This window comes from Camelina sativa, chromosome 15 (genome assembly GCF_000633955.1).
Source record: "Camelina sativa cultivar DH55 chromosome 15, Cs, whole genome shotgun sequence".
Lineage (NCBI taxonomy): Eukaryota > Viridiplantae > Streptophyta > Magnoliopsida > Brassicales > Brassicaceae > Camelina > Camelina sativa.
The window spans coordinates 3,778,581-3,797,441 of NC_025699.1; the positions used below are offsets into that span (position 1 = coordinate 3,778,581).

The window sequence follows — 18,861 nt, forward strand, 5'->3', positions numbered from 1 at the left end:
TATCAACTATCTAACCAAAACCAAACCGAAAACCCTATACATACGCTACCTAAAATGTATATTAGCATGGCCTAAACTATACCATAAGACCAATCGGTTTAATTCAGTATTTCCTTACACCTATATGTATATGGCATAGCGTAAACCCACACTATCTAAAATGTCAGTTGCTTTAATTTAGTTTCTCTTGCCCCCTTTTGTTTATGTGGCATTACTGAGTCTGGTTTACTTTGGTTCCTTTAGTACAAAATATAGAAAATGAAATTACACGTAAAAGACAGCTGCTCATAAGTCTTAACTCTTTGACATTAACACTCTAAATCCCATCACACCTTATTTATACGTAGTCTTCTTGCTCACCATAACCTTCATCTCATCATCTTCATCAAACAAGTATCCTTACATAAAAATCCACAAAAACAATCCATAAAAAGAATGCGTGACACAACATGGCTAGAGCGACTTGGCCTGGCTCTGAGAACCGCCATGGCTTGTCTCATCGTGAGCATGACAACTTTGTACGCTCCTAAACCACTAAAACACTTCACAACGTTTCCAGCCTTCTCTTACTTGACAACAATCCTGATCTGGCTCTCCGATGCTGAACCAACATATGGTGAAGTACTCAAGTGCTGTGTTGATGTCTCTTTGGCCACTTTTCAGACAACAGCCATTGTACTAGTGAGTGTCTTGGTGGTTGGACCAGCTTCACTAGGAAATGGCTTGGTGGCTCCAGTTGCTGTGGCCCTAGCGTCTTTCATCGTGGCTTTTCCTGTTTCCACAAGTCTTCTGACAAAACGGATTGCCTTTGGACAAATTGTTGTCGTCTACGTGACTTTTGCGGTGTTCAATGGAGAGGTGGCTCATGTTTTCATGCTCCCGGTTCATTTGGCGGCCAGTACAGCACTTGGAGCCATCGCTTCTATCCTAGCCGTGCTTCTCCCGTTTCCAAGGCTAGCTCATAGTCAGGTGAGTCTTGAGATTATTATTCCTTATTCATGACGATGACACGTCACAAAATACTTACCTTAGGTTTTAAATGGTTTACAGATGAGCAAGGGTTGCGAATTATATGCTGAAACTGCTCTTGAGAGGTTGAATTTATTCGTCGATGTCATGATGGCTCGAGACAACACTACAGCTCAGGTTTTGATCACACGGGCTGCTTCATTGTCTGCAGCAGCAAAAAACATACTCAAGAGCATCAAAATCCACCATGTAAGCCAACTGTCTTAAGAAACTTAAACATAATCATTGTTAGAAATCTGTAAATCTTTTTTTTTGTTTTGGCTCATGGACTAATCATATCTATTCTTTGGAAACAGGATCGTTTGGCATGGGAGAGACCAGATACAAGATTCTTGAGAAGGAAGCAGAAGTTGGATCCTGCGGAGAAACTGCATGCAACAGAATTTCTGATGAGGGGGCTAGAGCTGGCATTGGGTTCTTGCAGTTCCTTTCCTCAAGGCATGAACCGTGATGAAGTGACTCGTCTCTTAGAAGGTCCAAGAACACATATTGCTCCACAGTCATCATCTACTCTTAAGTCTCAAGATAGTCTAGACTGGCATCTTGAGGCTGGGTCTCTGTCCACTGCAGCTTTACCGGTTTGTTTCTTCCGATACTGCGTCAAAATCTTCAGAGGTGATTCGTTATCTGTGAGACAAGATAGTAACTCTGTAAATAGGAGTAACACGGAGGAAGAAACTCATCCAGAAAACGAAGGATTGTCCATGACCAAAAAGGTTTTGAACATTCTATGTGTCTGGATGGCCAGAGAAAAGTTTGTCTTTGCATTCAAGTGCTCGATTTCTCTAGGCCTTGCTGTTCTGTTTGGTATTATGTATAACAAACAGAACGGGTATTGGTCGGGTCTAACTGTAGCCATTAGCCTTGTAAGCGGAAGGCAAGCAACATTAACAGTGGCAAATTCTCGTCTACAAGGGACAGCGATGGGATCAGTCTATGGTCTATTATGTTGTTTTGTTTTCCATAGACTAGAAGAATTCAGGTTCTTACCTCTGCTCCCTTGGATAATCCTCGCCGTCTTCATGAGGCACAGCAAAGTCTATGGCCAGCCTGGAGGAGTCACAGCTGCCATTGCTGCACTGTTGATACTTGGAAGGAGGAATTATGGAGCTCCAACTGAGTTTGCGATCACTCGCATTGTTGAAGCTTCAATTGGGTTGCTCTGTTTTGTCTTTGGGGAGATTCTCGTCACTCCTGTGAGAGCAGCAACCCTTGCAAGAACCGAGCTTAGCCACTGTCTTGATGCCCTCTTAGATTGCATCCAATCACTGGTTCTTTGTTCTGAGGAGAAGAACCAGAAAATGGCATCGGTTACAGATTTGAGGAAAAGACAGGCAAAACTCAAATCTCATGTAGACGCATTAGAGAGGTTAACAGGAGAAGCCTTAACAGAGCCTAAGATTCCATTCCTCCGCCCATTAAACACGGTCAGTTACTACAAGCTTTTGGGCTCTTTCTCGAAGATATCTGATCTTTGTCTCTATGTTTGTGATGGCCTCAAAAACCTATCTGGAGTTCAACCAAACCTTGTGTTTCCTTGGGACAACATCACTCATGACCTGAGAGCCTTCCAAGAAAAGCTTAACCCTTCGGTGAAATGCTTAAAAGAGATCAACATAACCAAGTCGCAAGCAAGGCTCCAAAAGGAGTTGCAGAAGAGAAAGATATGCCACGATGTTGAAGCAGGAACAACAACATCAAACGAAAACTACTCAAACATGGAGTTGGGTCCAAGCCAGGATGATGCAGAGAGGTTTTCGGCTTCTTTCGTAATGCTACTGAAGGAAGCAACTGACAAGATAAGTGATAACACAGCTGAAGAGGTGCTCAAGAAGAGTGAAACTGCTCTATGTTTGAGCAGTCTAGGGTTTTGCATTAGCAGACTGATGCAAGAAACAATATGTATTGTGACAGAAATAACCCATACAACTTGATTTTTGGAAGAGAATCCTAGAGAATGTTTAGTAACACTATAGCAGAAACCATGATGTAAGAAACATTGAGTGTACAAAATTAATGTAAAAACAGAGAGAATTGTCGCTAAAACGAAGCAAATCGTTACTATAGCGCAACAACTGTTAGAAACCCTGCAAACAGAACAAAGAACATTCATCAAGTTCTGTCTGCTTTCTCCCTTATCAGTGAAAGAACTCAGGCCTCGTGGTTGATCATTGTATCAATGAGCATGTAAACCCAAACAAACATAAACAGCAAAAGTTTCACCAACCCTCACAGCTGAGTAAATCAGGCATAATTTAACAAGTAAAACGCGGAAATTGCTCTATATAAAAAAAAAGCCTTTTATAGTGAATTACCAAAGTATGTGAATAACAAGACTACAAAAAAGAGAGAGACTTCTCCAGCTAAAACCACATTGTCAACATACATCAACTATATATCAATTCTGACATATCAGAGACTACTAGTGAATTTGAAGCTCATCTCTCTATTCGAATTTAGGGTCAGCCATAACGAAATGGTAGGCTATCACCAGAATGAAAATGAAGATTCCAAGGAAATTGGCAAAGAAGCCCAGATCTTGATCGTCAAACATCTCTGTAACATTTACAAATAAACCCATTGAAGGATATTAGAATTTAAAGAGAGAAGCTGCTCATCATGTGATGAAAGACTATATAACCAAAACAGATATTCACAAAAATCAACTCTTTTTAACAAACTCAAAACTCTTTTATCACAATTAGCATCAACAATTGCGGTTATACATTATAATGAATCCAAATTGTGTTTTTTAATGGATCCAATAAGAAAACCAAAAACCGAAATTGATTGAATCTGATAGCCAGTAAAATGAAACAAAGGCGCTTTTGCTCAGATCACTGTGTAATACCCTAGGGAGACTGGAGATCTAATTACCCAAAAATCGAAATCGTTAACAAAGATATGAAAAATCCCACAGAAATCACCGATCATTTTACCTTTGGAAAGCGCAGAGAATTCTCGTGAAAGACAATTCTGGAGGAGCAGAGAAGAGAGCTCTTGTGATATATGTGTTGTGTTTTTTCAACGTTGAAGTCTCTCTGAAGATGTTTTAAAGTGAAAGCACATGACTCCAACGACGTCGTTTCTTGTTGATTTGGTTATTGTGAATTAATTTGGTCAATTTCGGTTCGGTACAAATCTCATATCAAGAAGACGTAATGAAAAAGCATTGAAAAGTTGCATAACGCTGGTTATATAGAAATTTCAGAGACATTATAAGCATTAACATGTATTTTTTCTTTACAATTGAATTGAGAATAGTGTTTTAAGCTTTTCACACTTTGTGTTTATCCCCCAAACGTAAACAGATCAAAGCGTCATTCATTCGTCGTGGGTGAAGACCTTTTCTACCTTGAGAGCTAAAAACAGGAATGAGACAAGTGAGACACAGACCATAACGAGCATCACTATGACCATTGCTTGCAGTGATATGTACGGGCTTAAGAAGAACACTATCGCTATTGCTGCGCTCTGCCATACTTTTAGCTGCGCAAACGCTCCTTCCTTTTTCCACACAATTACAACAAACAAAGGAGAGAGGGTTTTAGAGGATGATTTGTCATGTTTTTCAGTAAATTATGAGACTAATCATGATGGTGATGTATACCGTGTCATGCTTGAAGAGTAATGCGAGGAGAGCACTGATTTGAGTGTTTAATATTCCGTCACCAATTCCTAATATCGCCGCCATTATTAGTGGGTAAGCTGTTCCAAGTAGTCCGCTTGTTTGCCTGCATCATCATATCACACCATAGTTTAGCTTCTTTAAAATCACTTGTCAGTTGTGAGTTTCATACAATTCCTAATTATCTTCAGTAAAAGAACCTGACTCCAGCACAAACAATTTCACATATATGACAAAGAAATCGGCATATTTCTAAAAGGAAGTTGCTTGATCAATGCCACAATTTACATAAAAATACCTGTAATGAAGTTCTACCAGGAAACCATTTCATGAAAACACAAATATTAGGAGTTCTGGACTAAATATTCTCCAAGTTGTTATTGGTTTGAGTGAAACGATTGGTGAACATGGTAGTTAACAAGGTGTGAAAGTAACGTACCTGTACCCAAGAAGAATCCAGAGAAATATAGAAGCTTGAGCAAGAACTCCACCAGAAACTATGAAGGTGATTGATGACAAACCAGAGGTAAACCGTCCAGCAGTCATTGAACACTAGAATGATTCACATCAGGAAAAAATAAGGATTAAGCTCATAAAACCTAGGCCAGTAAAAAGTATGATTTTTGAATTGTCCTTTAAACTTACAACTGCATCAAGAGCTCCGTAAACTGCCATCGCCCCACCAACACCCGAGACACCAATCGCTGGCGTAACAATTTCCTTTGTAAACTCAGCCCTATAGAGTGGAAAACGTAAGATGTATGTATATTAGTCAGTATATCTTACGCAAAAAATAAACTTTTGCTGGTTTCGCTGACAATAAATGTAAACTTAATTCAAGGTTCGAAACAACTATTCAATGCTAAGAGCCTGAGACTCCAACCACCACAAGGAATTTTGTGAACGTTATCTAGGGCCCAATGTTAACTTTGACCTGCAGAATAAATCCTAATCACTGGCTTAAGTCTGAATCCTAGGTGAGCGCAGTGACAATACTCCATTTAATGCTATCCTTGTGACAAAAAAGGGAACACAAGGAATGTATATACAGTTTGTTGAGAGACATACCAAACAAATGCTTGTTGCAATCCGGAATATGCAAGGAGTGGGACAATCAGTAGCATACGTATGTCGAGCAAAGGAGTGATTATCATTCTTGGAAGAGAAACCAAGGAATCAACTAATCCCACAGGAGAACCCACATTTTCTTTTCCGTCTTCTCCGTCAATATTCCGAATGAAGAACATTAGTATTGTTCCTAATGTCATACTGAAGAGAAACACCAACATCAATAAGGTAGTGCCACTGGTGCTTCCTTCCTACAGTCATGTCAACAAGAAGAAAACAATGGTGGGGCTACCCAACTAGAAAGGGAAACATAAAATTTAAACAGAAAACAATGGTCTGCTATCCAATAGTTGGGAATAGTTACTTCGTTAAACAGTAGTCAAGTTATACTAACGCGATGGAAATTAAACAAAAAGGAAGCCATCATGAATATGAAACTAGAACTCTGATACATTCTAAAAGATTGCTGTCAACAGAAAATAAAAGTTAGTACCTTTCCATCTTTCAGCAATGCAAGTGTGATGAGATTCCCAAACAGCTACAAAACGATTGACATGAAATGTGTCAGAATAAGAATTTATAGTATCAAAAAGAATGAGCTTTAAAAAAAAATTATCAAACAAACATGGACCTGGTGGCAGGCAAACATAGCCCAAAATTCCCCATTGAACACACCAATTACCGAACCTTCATGCACGCCATGATCTTTAGCATGGCTTCTCGCAATTGATGTAAGGTATGTTCCCTAATGCAGCCAATGCAATTTGAGTTAAGGTCTAAAAATTCAGTAAATATCCAAATAATTAACATTAATAAACTAGAACATGTAGTTGTACCTGGCCAACCCAAATTATTGAAGCTGCAAATCCAAGATATAAAGAAGCTGGTACCATAGTAAACCTAGAACCAAACACCAATTTAAGTCAAGGAAGAAAGTGTCAAAAGTGACAGAAAGACTAAAAGATTCTCTATAGCCAAAAGAAGAAAGAGCTAGGCATAAAGACAAGAGAACAAATGAGAATACCATGATGGCTTGAGATTGGCAGCGACAAAGAGCCAATACCCTGTAGTTCCTAAAACCAGAGCATTCTTTGATCCCATTGACCGGACAACCACAGAAGCAACCATGGAACAAAACATAAAGGACACATACAATATCCCTAGAGATATTGTTCCCAAATCCTGAAAGAATCAAAACAAGTAAACAACTCAACTATCACCACACACACACACACACACACACACAAACAAACAAATTTACACACTGTGATCCTCAGAACAAAAGACAATATCATGTCTCAACATAATTATATCCAACAGTCTCACGGGTCATGTCTCCTAAATTCATATTACTCTCAAGATCCATCAATACAAAATGCCAGCATAATTTATCCTCTCACAATAAACAAAATTCAAACATCCATCACAAATTCAAAAAATTGCATTTTTCCTCTACTCATTGCTTCTGATTTCCTCAAAAACTAATAAATAATAATCAACTTCGACACTCTGAATAAATGTTAAGATCGAGGGAACCTTATTAACGGTAGTTTCAAGGTTCTGAGCAGCACCATAGGCGAGGAAGATTAAAAGAAAGGAGATGCTGAGGATATGAACATCCCTTGTGTAGCTCTTTCCCTTACGATCCTCACCAGAGACCAACGGCGCCTCCTCGTCGGCTCGAGAATCCATGGAGGAGAACTGTTCCGGCCAACACCTCCGGGAAAAATGAGCGGAGGAGCTCCACGGAGAGTGAAAGTCAAACTCTGTAGACAGAGAGATAGATTCCTCCGATGGAATACAAGCAGTCCATTACAGAGATTTGCAATTGCAACTTCCTAGACTGGTGAATGGTCCGGTACAATTTAATTCCGGTTTGGTTTATTATATTCCGGTATTGTTTGAAGTTTTCAATTTTAATCGGTTTAGACTGAATCGAGAATAGTGTTGGGCTGAGCCCACTAAAACAACTTCCAGATAATAATTTCAGTTTACTTCCCGGGAAAACTAAAGAACCGATCAGATCATACTACAAAAAATTAGAATGTATCGTAACGTAAAAATTAAATCAATGTCAAACTCAAACACATATAGAAGAGTGTCGAAATTTCAATATATATCTTTTATTACATTAAGATCAAGGGATTACAATATCAGCCAAACCAGAATAATATCAATCCCAAACTAGGGAAAGACAAAATCAAAGGGAAAATTAAGAAATATATCTTAAGAACTGGTGAATTTAGTAACGGCTTTGGTACCCTCGGACACGGCATGTTTCGCTAGTTCACCGGGCAACACGAGCCTCACGGCGGTTTGGATCTCCCGGGATGTGATGGTGGGTTTCTTGTTATACCTAGCCAACCGCGACGATTCCTGAGCGAGTTTCTCGAATATGTCGTTGATGAAACTGTTCATGATCCCCATGGCTTTCCCAGAGATACCGATATCAGGATGAACCTGTTTCAACACTTTGAATATGTAAATCTTGTACGTCTCTGTGCTCTTCTTCGTCTTCTTCTTCTTACTCTCGCTCCCTCCTTCTTTCATGATCTTCTTCCCCGCCGATGTTTTCTCCGCTGGTTGCTTCTCTCCCTTCGGTGCCATTGATTTTGATATGACTCTTAAGATTTCTACAAAATACAAGTGTAACCGAAGTATCTATGATCTAATCTATATATATAGAGGTACTGATACTAACATGATTGGTTACTGTTACAAAAGACAAAGATCGCTAACGTGGCTTCGTTATGTACGTCGATAAAGAAATAATCTACGGTTGATTTCACTAGAGGAACCGAATTAATTTTGGGCTTCTCTAAATGGGCCTTGGCCTTTTATAAGACGACGTAGTTTCAATCCTTGCCTCGCTTTTCGAACTGGATCTTGCTCTGTTCTTCTCTTTACCAATTTCAGGGGTTGACTTGTTTGGTTTATAGAGTTTTGATCAGAAGCGAAAATGGCGTCTACGGCGAAGTTTCAATACTGTATGCCGAAGTATAACCTTCAGATCAACCTCGTCAGAAAAGCTCCTCAAAATCTTTCGTTTCCTCGTTTATACAGAGACCAAGCAAAGTCAACACCGGTCGTCGTCGCCATCAGAGCTTCATCATCATCTTCATCATCTCCATCAAATCCCAAACGAACACTTCTTAAAACCACCTTCATCACCCTCACCGCAGCCGCAGCCTTAGCTCTGTTCTCAGTATCCTCTTTCCACTTCCGCATCACGAAACCAGCCGCGACGACGACTCCAGTTACTACCGTGTTAGAGACGACGCTCAAGAAACACCTCGAGACGCATTCGAACGATGTGGAAGCTTTAATATCGCTAGCTAAAATAAAGTTCGAGTCCGATAAATGTGACCAAGCGATAGAGATTATGAACCGTCTGATCGATGTGGAGCCTCAAGAACAAAAATGGCCGGTTATGAAAGCTAGGATACTTTCCTTCTTCAACAAAAACAAATTAGCAATCAAAGCATTCGAAGAGATTCTTTTGACGGATCCTATTCGTGTAGATGCATTACATTACTTGGTGATGGAGTACTACGACTCTAAGCCGAAACTATTACAAGCAGAGAAGAGGATCAAATACGCTATTCGAAGGTGCAAGGAAATGAAGAAGAAGACGAAAGAGATTCGCGGTTTGAGGATGTTGATCGCGCAGATTAGGGTTCTCGAAGGTAACACGGTCGAAGCATTAAGGATATGCGAAGAGTTAGTGAAGGAGGATCCGGAAGATTATAAGGTGTATCTGTTTCAAGGATTGGTGTATACATTGTTAAAGAAGGAAGACGAAGCTAAGAAGCAGTTCGAGCAAGTTGCTAGGATTCTTCCGGAGAATCATTGGTACCTAGACACTCCCATGGATAAAAAGGAATGGGGAGCAATGGAAGCTTATGATAATGTCTTCTGCTATTTAGCTACCTTTTCTAGGCTTTTTGTCGCTTCTTTCTTTTTCGGCAAGTTTGTGTAATTATAAAAAAAAAGTAACTATAACACTTTTGTGATTTGTGTATTGTGATCTGACTTGAGCACTTTAATTTGTTGAAAGATTGGTGATTTTAACAGTTCGCATGGAGGCTTCATTTGCTTGTTTAAGGTTTTAAAAATATTGCGCTGATCAATGTGATGAAACCAGAAAAGATGATGCATATGGAATGGTCACGTTCGTTTACTTTGCTTTTGAGGCTTCTCTCTTTTGAACTCATCTTATCCCCCAATTCTTGATGCTTTTGGCTGTTAGCGAAGACATAGCCAAGTTTTGTGGGAAGAGTATGTGGTGGCTAAAAACCATAAAGAGACAATGATTTGGTGTGCGGAATTTGCGATCGAAAAACGCCAAAAGAGAGAGATTTGGGGAATGCTGGAGTGGGTTGACATTGGACTGTCTACAACCAATGAGCCATATGGTTTAGCACATTTTCTTGCTACTACCATTTGATGGATCTGAGTCATTACTCTTTAGCATCGTGATCGACATGACATAATGGCTATGAGATTAGGATCTGTTCAAGGTAACCGGTGAACTAACAAAAATCCTATTTTTCAATAACTAGTTTTCGTCATCGGCATTGATTTATTTATTATTTGATCTAATCATTATTTTATTATATAAAAATATGAGACCGAACGAGTAACAAAACCTGTGCAAACTTGAACTTTCAATCTATTATAATTTTATAAGTATTGACCGATTGATCTCATTTTATTTATTTATAATTTTGTCAATATTTTGGTTTTTTCCCACCACCTTGATTCACTGCTCTCTCAAGTCTTTAATTATGCATTTTCATCCTTTTTAATTATTTTTTTTGTAATTATTTGTTTGTAATTGGTAGACAAGCTAGTTTTTTCAAAATAAAAATTTTAGTATTATTTGACAACTTTTTATTCTACAATTTTGTGGACAAGTTAACTTTATTTTAGTATTATAAATCAAATTTATTTTATTGATAGACAAATTAATTTACTGTTAGAAAAGTTTAAATTGTAAACTAAATTTAAGTTAACTAACTGGTAGACAAATTTAATATTGTACTACTAGACAAATTAATTTACCGGTAGACAAATTTATTTATTTTTATTTTTTGTCAACAAAAGATTAGCCTCCTCCTTATACTCGATCTACTCTTTTTCATGCCCTGAGATCCGTCGCTTGTGTCTCCACTGGTGGTCTGCTCATCCTTATGTTTTGATTAGAAACTTCTCTAGTCAAGAACTACCACAACCGAAAGGTAGTCCTGTTAAATGATTTCTGGTGAGGCTGTTTTCCGCCATTATCATTTTTTCTACATGCCCAGTCCTCTTTTCTTACAATTTTTTTGTTTTTTTTTGTAATTTGGTTTGACACCATCTTATATAATCTCATATACTCGATGCTGAAGCATCAAATCAGCTTTATAAGAAAATCTAATAAGACCTTAAAAAGTGTCTCATAAGTGATTAATCAAATTATCTAACTAGTGTAACAAAACCAAACAATACCCAAATCTTAGTGATTGAGATTAGTTGCAAATGCAATGAACATCCAACAACAATATTTTAATTTTGTTTTTGTTTGCACGCTAAGGCCCATTTAGTAATTTCCTTAGCTATACTATGAATAAAAACTATGGGCTTAATAAGACCCAATTAGGAGACTAGGAGGGCTTTTTATTTCTCTCAACAAACAAAGAGGCTTCATATATAATCCCCCTTCACTCAATAACTAGGGTTTCTGAACCTCGGAGCCAAAAAGAAGAACAAGCAGCGGCGCAGAAGTTGAACACAACAAAGTCACAAGCTCCACGATGGGTATGGCGATGGCTAATCCCTTAAATATTTTCAATCTATTTCGTTCTTCATAGAAAGTATTGCGTCTGATGAATCTTTGTTTTGTTTCGTTTTTGTTAGCGAGGATTAAGGTTCACGAACTGAGGGACAAGTCGAAGGTCGATCTTCAAAACCAGCTTAAGGAGCTTAAGGCTGAGCTCGCTCTCCTCCGTGTCGCCAAAGTAACCGGTGGTGCTCCAAACAAACTCTCCAAAATGTACGTATCGATAAACTTTTAGGTTTCGATTGTAGCTTTGAATCATTTCTAGATTTGGAGTAGTCTAAATAGGATTCTAAATTGAAATCTGCAGAAGCTATTCTCTTATTCGAATTTGCTATGTCCTTGGGATATTAGAAATTAGAGTTAGCTTATATGAATCATATAACTGTCTTGTCGAGAGTGTGAATGTGGTTTTGGTTTTGACATTTTTCCTGGTTTGGATTTGTTGAATCTGATGTTTTGTAATTTGTGATATTGTAATATGCAGCAAGGTGGTGCGTAAATCCATTGCTCAGGTATTGACAGTGTCATCCCAGAAGCAGAAGTCTGCTCTAAGAGAAGCATACAAGAACAAGAAGTTGCTTCCTCTTGATCTTCGTCCCAAGAAGACTCGTGCTATCCGCAGACGCCTCACCAAACACCAGGTCTGTCTCTAGTTAGCTAAATCAAAACTCACAATCATTTGTATAGTTGGGAATAACTTGTTCTTGTTCTTGTTTAATGTGTTTTGTTGGTTACTACGAATGCTTATGTTCTTTTGTCTTGTACTTGGCGTTTCAGGCCTCTTTGAAGACTGAGCGTGAGAAGAAGAAAGAGATGTACTTCCCAATCAGGAAGTACGCTATCAAAGTTTAATTTTCTTAGCCTACTAGAAAACTGTTTCAGCTTTTTGTTTTGATGGAAACTTGTTCTTGTTATTCACTTGTGTTATCGTATCAAACAGTTTCAGATACTTGGATTTTGGTTCCTATTGATGATCCCTTTGGTTTTATCTTTTCCAAGTTTTTGATGAACTCAAAGAAAAATATATTACGAAATGGACTGTAGAGTAAATAGGGTTTTTTAATTTTATTTTATAGGAAACTTTTGGATAGATACAATTTCAATTTGACATTTGTTGCACGCTTCAAATAGTTATCTTCAATCGCTACGTGTTCAAACTGTCTACAGTATTGCGGTGGTTGTGTTAATAATGTAGGTTTAGATGAACATGAACTGGCAAAGAAATCAGAAATGGATGAAAACATCGCAGTATAGGTTGTCAACATTGTTGAATATATATATACTAAGAGAACATGTGTCAAAATATCAGAAGACTAACATCAATTATGTGAATACAAAGGAATCTGTTAAGAATGTGGTAGTAATACAATGTTGCAGAAAGCAAATAAAACAAGAAAATATGATACTTTTTTTGTTTTTTTCCTCTATTTTTCGTTTTGATTTGAACTTTGAAGTGAACGAGTCGGAAGTCGGAGCATGATGATGATGCATCCGTTTACGATAATTACGTCTGCTTTCGTCGGTTTGTAAATTGGTCAGTTGACCTTTTTCCCCCACTCAAACCCAAAAAAAAAACAAAAAAAATAATTATCAAAAACAATCAAAAATCTATGGGGATAAAAACAAAACGACCACAGTGGGAGTCGAACCCACGACCTTTTGATCCGAAGTCAAACGCGCTAATCCACTGCGCTATGCGGTCTTTCGTTAGAATTGTATGTTTTTGTATTATAATTATTATAATTTCTAAACGTACTCTTTGGGTTTGGGACCTTTTGGATAAGCGATATTCCCAATCATAATTATTATTAGATTTATTATTTTATTTTATTTAATTATTTAACCAAACGTATAAAAAAAAGTAACGAAAACGTTATTACTTACAGAAAAATGTGAATGGTACCACTCAGTATCGAGTATCGTTACGTTGTCTATACGGTATGAAAATATACTTTGAATGGTACCACTCAAGAAAATATTTAGTATAGTTTGGCTATATGGGATGAATACAGATACTTCGAATATTTTCTTGGAGTGGTACCATTCACATATCATTGATAAAATTAGTAAATCAGTTAAGCAATGTTATTCCAAAAAAAAATTGGTCTGAATGGTGAAATATATACTCACACATCGATAAATCTTTCTGTGTGTAATGTGTAATTGAATGTTACATCAACATTAATAATTAAGATGTCATGAGATTGTAATCATTGTAATATGAAATAGTATTTGTAATACGAAATTTATTTCTTCTATAATTGGAATTAGTCGGTGGAAGGATTAGAGAAATGTTTATGTGGTTTATTTCATATGTAAATTTCGTTTATTTGAGACTAGAAAGGATAGCCACTATATATATATATATATATCGTGGATTGTTATATTCCATACATATATTTATAAAACCTATAATTATGAATTTAATTTATTTGCTTCATGACGATTAGTATACCATAAATTAATTTTATAGAAGATAACAAGAAAATGAAAAGTTTCACATGGTTTTGAACACTTTTGATATAAAAGTCATTGTATATGAACTAATGCTTATATTGCTATTTTAATGCATGCATGATGCTCTTGGAGCCTAATTCAAGTTTTTAATTGGAATTTCAATTTTAATAAATTTTGTAATTATTGCTTGGTCCATTTTTCAAACGGGCGTACTTTGTCGTGAGTCACGATAGTGACTCTTGAGTTTACGTATACGGACAAGTCATCGAAGAACAACCGTAAAAAATTGGAAAATTGTGTAAAAGTTTATAGCAACATGCAACACCACCAATCATAACCTTGGAATAAACTGAGCCAGCAAATATTATGAGGTCAATATCAAGTTATCAAGACATGCATGTGAATATGCACCAAAGGTTCATGACTAAAAAGGGGGTTCATCTACGTTGCCTTGTCAGTTGAATTGAAACACACGAAAGAAAATCAAAGATAATGACGAATTTGTTTTCTTTTAATAATCAGAAACTCTCTTTACCATAATTTGGATTTATCCGACATATAAAAACTCAGATCTTCTTGTAAATTAAGACGTTTAGACATTGCTAACAATGATCAAATTTAATTAATTTTCAAATTATGATTCATTAATCCCTAAATGAATTTAACCATTGGACTAGGCTCTTATAATATCAATATTTTAGGAATTTATAATGTTACATTTATTAATTATATCACTTTTTGTGTATAGAGATGACTACTATTTTTTTTAAACGAATTTGCATTTTATCCTGAATCTAATTAAGTACCTAGCACTAGACCATAAACTGCTCAGAAAATCAATATTGTCATAATAGGTTTGATTTTCGATTGGCTAGATGATGATTCGTAAATGCTTATCTTCCAAGTAATATCTCATGAATTTTCGCAAATTTATATAATATACTAATACTTACTCGGTATAATGATTAATCTACTAGAATCCTTGACAGACAGACAAACAAAACAAGCAAAACTATATTTTGGTTTGACGCATTTGTGGCGTACCAACCTTTTCCGTAGTAATATTAAAATGGTATTAGATTACTTTTCATAATATAAGTCTCGATGAAACAGTGTATATATATGTCAGCGGCTAAGCAAAGATGTTAGATGTATCACTATTTGATATTATTAGGACTTGCAATTATTTAAAGTTGAATTTGACTTTGATGAGAAGATTTGATCACTATTTTAAAATCATTTTGTAAACTCGAATCCACATATGAATATGGATAGGCTATCATCTTATTTGATATATAAGCTATCTATCTATAACAAATTGTTGACAAAAAAAATTATCTATATATACGTAGTTAACACGTGGTTGAAAAAATGTGATTCTCTTAGTCCATTCCATTGTATCATTATCGAAGATTTTAATTTCTAACTATCTTACGTATCAATGATGATCATTTATTTACAAAATAAGTAACTTTAACTATAGCTAATCTTGTAGATTGTATACTTGTATATGGATTAGATTGAATTTAAGATCATGATGTGATTTCTTGTATTAAAATTTTAAAAGAAAAAAATTGTTTATTTTAATTCTTTTTAAACATTTACATCAAAACATGTAAAATACAACCCTTTATTTGATGGAAAAGTTGTGAGAACTCGCATATTGAAACCGGGAACCTTACATATGTTCAATATGAGAAAAAAAGAAACAACATAACTATATTAGTGTGCATATATTTCAAACCCTAAGAAAGGATGCACGCAAGTTTAGAAAAGATAAAAAAGGAAAGAAATTTTGTTTATGTAACAGAGACTATATAAATCTCTCATTGTAATTTACTCAAGTCGTTATAAATTGAGCTCATGGTGTCAACATCTATAATTTTTTCGACATTGGGGTGACGCGTTCCATTGACCTATTCTTTTAATCATTTATTTTTCCAAATTATGAATATATTTTCGTGCAAGATAAATTGTGTTCCACAACCAAAAGTAACCAAGATTCTAGGTTATGTAATTGACGGCTCAAGGATCAAGCATAGTAGCAATGTAGCATATACTAAAATATATTCATAGTTGATAAACGCTTACGTAGTCACGTTTAAGAATTACTTTGACAATTGAAATAAAATTGTATAATAATGAGAAAAAAGTAAATGGATTTTGTTTGTTTAGTCGTGAAGTCATTTTTTAATTACTTTCTAAAAATAGTCGTATACTTTATAAATGGATTTTATTACTACCAAGCGGTAAAAATAAAAATAAAAATAAAAATTCACGTCATATCTAGGGAAAGGACACACAAAATCAGGGAAAGCACTCAATATGTGTAGGGCCCAAAAAGTAAACCACAATCGGCAAAAGTCAAGGTCAACAACAACAATAACATTTTTCGTCCACAAAAATTTTAAGTTTAACGACGTCGTCCCAACGCTGTTTTGATTTCTTCTATAAATACCCCCCTTCAACGACTCGATCTTCTCCTCTCATTATAACTCTTATCACACCACCACTTTACAAATATTTTCTATCAACGACGACGACAACCACCACGAAAATTTTGAAGTCTCTAGAAATTTCCACGACGACTTGATGATGAGGAAACCGATGATAAACATATGCTGCGTCGCCGTAACGCCGTCGAATCAACAGCCTCCTCTTACGTTAACGCCACGCCAGAGTTTAGAATCAGCAGCGATCTACGGAGTGATCGAGTCTGCCGCCGACATAATCGAGAGATGGAACACTGAGACCTCCTCTTTCGCCAAAGTCACTTCTATGTTCTACGAGGACAAATCAGAAGCCATGACGTTCATCGAACGAGTCAAAGATCTTCAGAAGACGATGAATGTACTGGTGTGTGAGGATCCTAACTCCGAGAGACTCATGAGAGCTCATAAACTCATGCAGATCGCTATGAAGAGGTTACAAAAAGAGTTTTATCAGATTCTTTCGATGAACCGTGCTTATCTTGATCCAGAATCTGTCTCTACTCGTTCTTCACTTACCTCAGCGAGATCTAGCTACTCTGATTTCCCTGAAGACGTAGAAGATTCACACAACGGAGGTGATATCATCGTCGAGCTGGAGGAGGTTTCTATCAACGTCATGACGGATTTAAAATCCATCGCTGAGTGCATGATTGGTTCTGGTTACGCTAAGGAGTGTATAAGCATATATAAAACCATTCGGAGATCGATCATCGACGAAGGTATCTATCGTTTAGAAGTTGAGAAGACGAGTACGGGGAAAGTGAAAAAGATGTCATGGGAGGTTATGGAGTTGAAGATCAGAAGCTGGTTAAAAGCTGTGAGTGTTTCTATGGAGACTTTGTTCAGAGGCGAGAAGATTCTATGTGATCACGTCTTCGAAACCTCTGACGCAATCAGAGAGTCTTGTTTCAGTGACATCTCACGCGACGGAGCTCTTCTTCTCTTTGGATTCCCGGAGCTCATCGCTACCAAAACAAGCAAGAAAAACTCGCCGCCGGAGAAGATTTTCCGGTTGCTTGACATGTACACTTCCATCGCCGGAAACTGGCAAGCGATCGAGTCGATCTTCTCGTTCGACTCTATCTCCGTCGTTAGATCTCAAGCTCTCAAGTCTTTAATCTCTCTCGGCGAATCGGTTCGGTCGTTACTGGCGGATTTCGAGTCAGGGATACAGAAAGACTCGTCGAAAGTGGTTGTTCCCGGCGGAGGAGTGCATCCTCTGACGATCTCCGTCATGGATCACCTCTCTCTTCTAGCTGACTACAGCAACGTCCTTGTTGACATCCTCGCTGGATCTCCACCGCCGGATAGATCATTGCTACCGGAAACTTACTTCAACGTTTCCGAAACCGATGACTCGCCGTCGTCGGAGCTCGCCCTAAGATTCGCCTGGCTCATACTTGTTCTCCTCTGCAAGATCGATCACAAATCTAATCACTACAAAGATTTCTCCGTGCAGTATCTCTTCCTCACTAACAACCTCCAGCACGTGGTCTCACGTGCGCGTTCCTCGAACTTGAGGCAACTCCTCGGCGAGGACTGGATCACGAGGCATTTCGCTAAGATGAGGCAGTTCGCCGGTAGCTACAAGCGGCTTGCGTGGGGACCTGTTGTAGCTTCGTTGCCTGAGAGCCGTACGGTGGAGATGACGGCCGAGGAAGTGAAGGATAGGTTTGAAAAGTTCAGCGAGAGCTTCGAAAACGCGTACGTTAGACACAGTGTCTGCGTCGTAGCTGATCCGAAGCTACGAGACGAGATAAAAGTATCGATAGCGAGGAAGCTGGTCCCGATATATCGCGAGTTTTACAACACGAGAAGCTCTGTCGTCTTGGCGGGAGCAGCAGCCGGTGGAGGGAAGAAAAACTTGAGCTCAGTTGTCCGATTTACCCCTGAAGATATTGAGAACTTTTTGTCTGATTTGTTCTTAGAGAAGGGTAGTTCTGGGAATTCATCTACATCTTCTCCTTCATCTTGTCGGTCACGGCCATCATTGTCCTAAAACTACAAAAGAAAAAAGAGTTTAATTAATAATGGTCTTAAATGTAAAGGTAAGTACTTTTAATTAGTAGTTAATCTTTCATGTTTTTTTTCTTTTTGGCAGTTATGTTTACGCAACAAACCAAATCTCATTGTGATTCCATAATGAGTGATGGACAACGACATAAAGTAGGGTTAGATCTTTTTTACTTCTTTCTTTTTTTTTACAGTTGAAGGTAAATCTTCATGTTTCCTCATCGAAGTAAGTACGTCCACACGTTTGTTTGTAATGTCTAAATGATGCAAGGGATTGAGAAATATTTGTACCATAAAAATGTACTTAGTTACATAAAAATCGTCATATTTCTCATTTTTTTTAACAAAACGTA

General features: G+C 37.3%; 7 protein-coding genes and 1 non-coding gene across 8 annotated transcripts; 4 read left to right on the top strand and 4 right to left on the bottom strand.

Moving 5' to 3' along the window:
- Positions 347-3,205, top strand: LOC104745116. Its single transcript, XM_010466290.2, has 3 exons — positions 347-969; positions 1,051-1,218; positions 1,326-3,205. The coding sequence occupies exons 1-3, from the start codon at positions 436-438 to the stop codon at positions 2,961-2,963; spliced, it is 2,340 nt and encodes a 779-aa protein (XP_010464592.1). The 5' UTR covers positions 347-435; the 3' UTR covers positions 2,964-3,205.
- On the bottom strand, positions 3,293-4,048 carry LOC104745118 (dolichyl-diphosphooligosaccharide--protein glycosyltransferase subunit 4C). Its single transcript, XM_010466292.2, has 2 exons — positions 3,969-4,048; positions 3,293-3,585 (listed from the first exon to the last, which is right to left on the bottom strand). The coding sequence occupies exon 2, from the start codon at positions 3,581-3,583 to the stop codon at positions 3,476-3,478; it is 108 nt and encodes a 35-aa protein (XP_010464594.1). The 5' UTR covers positions 3,584-3,585; positions 3,969-4,048; the 3' UTR covers positions 3,293-3,475.
- Positions 4,202-7,554, bottom strand: LOC104764644 (UNC93-like protein 3). Its single transcript, XM_010466291.2, has 10 exons — positions 7,262-7,554; positions 6,750-6,907; positions 6,562-6,625; positions 6,357-6,470; positions 6,219-6,263; positions 5,726-5,976; positions 5,303-5,393; positions 5,097-5,209; positions 4,640-4,763; positions 4,202-4,536 (listed from the first exon to the last, which is right to left on the bottom strand). Exons 1-10 carry the CDS (start codon positions 7,415-7,417, stop codon positions 4,354-4,356), a joined length of 1,299 nt encoding a protein of 432 aa, XP_010464593.1. The 5' UTR covers positions 7,418-7,554; the 3' UTR covers positions 4,202-4,353.
- On the bottom strand, positions 7,829-8,354 carry LOC104745119 (histone H2B.9-like). The gene has a single exon (XM_010466293.2). The coding sequence runs from the start codon at positions 8,330-8,332 to the stop codon at positions 7,952-7,954; it is 381 nt and encodes a 126-aa protein (XP_010464595.1). The 5' UTR covers positions 8,333-8,354; the 3' UTR covers positions 7,829-7,951.
- LOC104745120 (protein SLOW GREEN 1, chloroplastic-like) lies at positions 8,613-9,752 on the top strand. The gene has a single exon (XM_010466294.2). The coding sequence runs from the start codon at positions 8,685-8,687 to the stop codon at positions 9,702-9,704; it is 1,020 nt and encodes a 339-aa protein (XP_010464596.1). The 5' UTR covers positions 8,613-8,684; the 3' UTR covers positions 9,705-9,752.
- Positions 11,414-12,537, top strand: LOC104745121 (60S ribosomal protein L35-1). Its single transcript, XM_010466295.1, has 4 exons — positions 11,414-11,524; positions 11,624-11,759; positions 12,031-12,187; positions 12,324-12,537. Exons 1-4 carry the CDS (start codon positions 11,521-11,523, stop codon positions 12,396-12,398), a joined length of 372 nt encoding a protein of 123 aa, XP_010464597.1. The 5' UTR covers positions 11,414-11,520; the 3' UTR covers positions 12,399-12,537.
- TRNAR-UCG lies at positions 13,175-13,248 on the bottom strand. The gene has a single exon. It is a non-coding gene; the product is annotated as a tRNA-Arg (tRNA).
- Positions 16,506-18,842, top strand: LOC104745122 (exocyst complex component EXO70B1-like). The gene has a single exon (XM_010466296.1). The coding sequence runs from the start codon at positions 16,596-16,598 to the stop codon at positions 18,492-18,494; it is 1,899 nt and encodes a 632-aa protein (XP_010464598.1). The 5' UTR covers positions 16,506-16,595; the 3' UTR covers positions 18,495-18,842.